This window comes from Lipotes vexillifer, unplaced genomic scaffold (genome assembly GCF_000442215.2).
Source record: "Lipotes vexillifer unplaced genomic scaffold, Lipotes_vexillifer_v1.1 scaffold213, whole genome shotgun sequence".
Lineage (NCBI taxonomy): Eukaryota > Metazoa > Chordata > Mammalia > Artiodactyla > Lipotidae > Lipotes > Lipotes vexillifer.
The window spans coordinates 925,637-928,934 of NW_006780610.1; the positions used below are offsets into that span (position 1 = coordinate 925,637).

A 3,298-nucleotide genomic window follows, 5' to 3' on the forward strand; every position below is an offset into this window, starting at 1 on the left:
GCGGTACGCCGGCCTCTCACTGTTGTGGCCTCTCCCGTTGCAGAGCACAGGCTCCGGACGCGCAGGCCCAGCGGCCATGGCTCACAGGCCTGCCCGCTCCACGGCATGTGGGATCTTCCCGGACCGGGGCACGAACCCGTGTCCCCTGCATTGGCAGGCGGACTCTCAACCACTGCGCCACCAGGGAAGCCCGGATTTCTCTTATTTTAACCCTGCTGCCTCATTCACTCCTCTCTAGGCCAGGTGGGCTCCCCGCTTAGTCTCCTGATCCTCAAATAACCTAGCAGTAGAACAAACCATCCATAACCTAATCATACGTTCCTTGACCTCAACTTCCCTTCTACTCTCCTTCAGCCAAACCTGACCAAAGCCACAATCCCAACTTAGCACCACTGGAATTTCCATTACACGCACCACACTTAGAAATATCACAGGTTCCAAAATGTTGAATTTCCTGTACCACAGGTAACCTCCTTTAGCACAAGTAACAAAAAAGACTATGTTTAGGGCCTACAACACCTTAGACAGCAGGCAACAGGAATATAAAGTTGAATAAAGTGATCCTTGCCGTCAAGAAGCTCAGTCTATGAGGAGAGACAAACATGGACAAACACACAGACACACAGGAATACTTACACACTAAGGGGCAGTATGACAGGCTTACCACCAGGACCTGTGAGACACACAGGTCACTCAGAGAAGATTAACCCTGAGGTTTGAGGAGGTTTGGAAGGTAAAGCTACTCAGACAATATTGTGTCCTAGCTGGCCTCCCAAGGATGAAAATGAATAGGAGATTCCCAGGCCTATTACAGGGAGAGGGGAACACCCACTCCACATGGCTGGAGCAAACAGTACGAGGAGCGGGGACAGACAGGAGAGGTCAAAGATGTTCGGGGAACCACAGGAGATAAGGTGATGGAGAATCACAGGGCCGGTGGGCGTCAGTTCTTCTGCAGAACAGTCTACTGTCTCAAATTATGAAATAACAACAAGGCTCATGAAACTGGCTAAGAGACATTAGGATAATTAGCAGCAAAAAATAAGTTATGTGAAGATGGGATTTCTACTTACTTGTTCAGGTTCAACATGGCAGAACATTGATATTTTCTCTTTCACTGACGTGTCGAGAGGATTTGAGCACCTGCACACAACCTAGACATTTGGATGGACACAATGGGTTACAAAATTGGGTTTTTCTCCTGACTGAAGTTAAAGTAGACACCACATTGTCAAGCTGGATGAAAATGTAACTCCTAGCACAGTGCACATAAACTATAAAAATGTTACTTGTTTTCAAAACTGAAATTCCTAAATCCCAAGTTGGAGAAACATGAGAGAGTGGCAGGACAGACAGATTAATGAGCCAACTGGGGTTTTCCTCAACCAATGTTCTTGGGTAGGAGGGACAGGAGAATGAACGACTGGCTGGGAGGAGAAGACAGGACCTCACACACACCAGGTAAGAAAATCTTTGCAAACCACAACCCAGTTCACTCAGCACTAACCCTATTTGTCCACCATCGGCTAACTAAATGGGGGCCAAGAAAAGGTTTTGGCTGCCGTGGAGGCGTGATCTTAATTAGACAGATGAGATCACTCTGAAACAAGGTAACCAGGAAATCTTACCAGATCTGGGGAAAGCCCAAGCCCTCTGAGTTCCCGAACACTGTTCTGGGTGGGTTTAGTCTTCTGTTCCCCTGTTGAACTTGGCTATTTTACAGAAGGAAAAAAAAGTTAATTTCTCTATGAAAAGGAATTTTCAGCTGTGACTTTTCCCCGAACCTCTTCTTATAATGGGGAAATAGATAATTGGACCATTTACCTAGCTTAGTTTTTATTTTTGTCAAAGTTACACATGCATATATTTGAGAGTCAAGTAGTTCTGTACGGTTTGTCCTAAAAGCAGTAGTAGCAGCCCTATCTACCCTTTCCCCTTTCCAAACCCTAGACAGCCACTCTTTCACTTTTTTTTTGGAAGTGCAATTGATTTACAATGTTATGTTACTTTCAGGTGTACAGCAAAGTGGTTTATATATATATCTATTCTTTTTCAGATTCTTTTCCATTATAGGCTATTACAAGATACTGAACGTAGTTCCCTGTGCTATACTGTAGGTCCTTCACTTTTCCACTCTTGAATGATCCTCCTAGTATGCTTTACTGCTACTTCTTGACATTTAGTTTGAGGCATTTTCTATTGACTTCCTGTTGGGTAAGGAATCCACTCTTTTCATTCCCCTGCCCCCATTACATGCACCTGCCCTGTGTATGCAACCCCTAGTTCATGATCCCCCTTCAGTGTTTACAGACTTTTGAGTATTTATATACTGTGTACCATGAAAACCACGTGCCATAACTTTTCCTTTCTGGCCCAATTATTTGTTTTCCTTGGTTGGTTTTTTGGTTTTGTTTTGTTGATATGCTGAGTTTTCTATGTACTAAATTATCTTCATTCTCCTCTCACACTTCAAGACACATTTTTTGGGTACAGAATTCTAAGTTAGAAGTCATTTTCCCTAAGAATTTTTAAGGAAACAACTTCACTATCTTTTAGCTTTCAGGATTGCTGTTGAAGTCTAATGCCATAATGACTCTTGGTTTTTTTCTTTAGAGTTTTTTTAGAATTTCTGCCCCATTATTCCAAAATTTCACAACAATGTGCCTTGGTGGGGGTCATTTCTCATTTAATAGGCTGAGCGTTCAGTGGGCCCTTCCAATCTAGAAACTCCTATCTGGAAATTTCCTTGAATTATTTAGATCAGGAATCAGAAAACTTTTTCTATAAAGGGCCAGACAATAAATATTTTAGGTTTTGTGGGCCACAGTCTCTGTCACAACTACCCAACTCTGATTTTTTTTAATTAATTTTTATTGGAGTATAGTTGATTTATAATGTTGTTAGTTTCTGCTGTACAGCAAAGTGAAACAGTTATACATATATATATATATGTATGTATATATATCCACTCTTTTTTAGATTCTTTTCCCATACAGGTCATTAGAGTATTGAGTAGAGTTCCCTGTGCTATACAGTAGGTTCTTATTAATGTTTTAATACAAATGGGCATAGCTGTCTTATTTTCAAAAACAGAGGGTGGGTTGATTTGGCCTATCTGTTGATCTCTGGTTCACATCACACTTCCCTCTCCATTTCTATTATATTTTTGAAAATCCCATTATTTGGATCAGAACTCCTAGACCAGCCTCTAATTCTCTTGCCTTTTCTCTCCTATTTTCTCTCTCTTGACCTTTCTTCTCTACTTCCTGGGTATTTCCATAAACTTCTTTTTCATTCC

The 3,298-nt window shown here is 41.8% G+C and overlaps 1 protein-coding gene across 1 annotated transcript in view; it reads right to left on the reverse strand.

Moving 5' to 3' along the window:
• Positions 1-3,298, reverse strand: part of CTPS1 (CTP synthase 1) — a 31,180-nt gene that overhangs the window by 17,347 nt on the left and 10,535 nt on the right. The window contains exons 6-7 of the mRNA XM_007453737.1: positions 1,629-1,712; positions 1,074-1,154 (exon numbers count right to left, since the gene is read on the reverse strand). Of these exons, the coding sequence (XP_007453799.1) occupies positions 1,074-1,154; positions 1,629-1,712 (165 nt within the window). The remainder of the gene's footprint in view (positions 1-1,073; positions 1,155-1,628; positions 1,713-3,298) is intronic.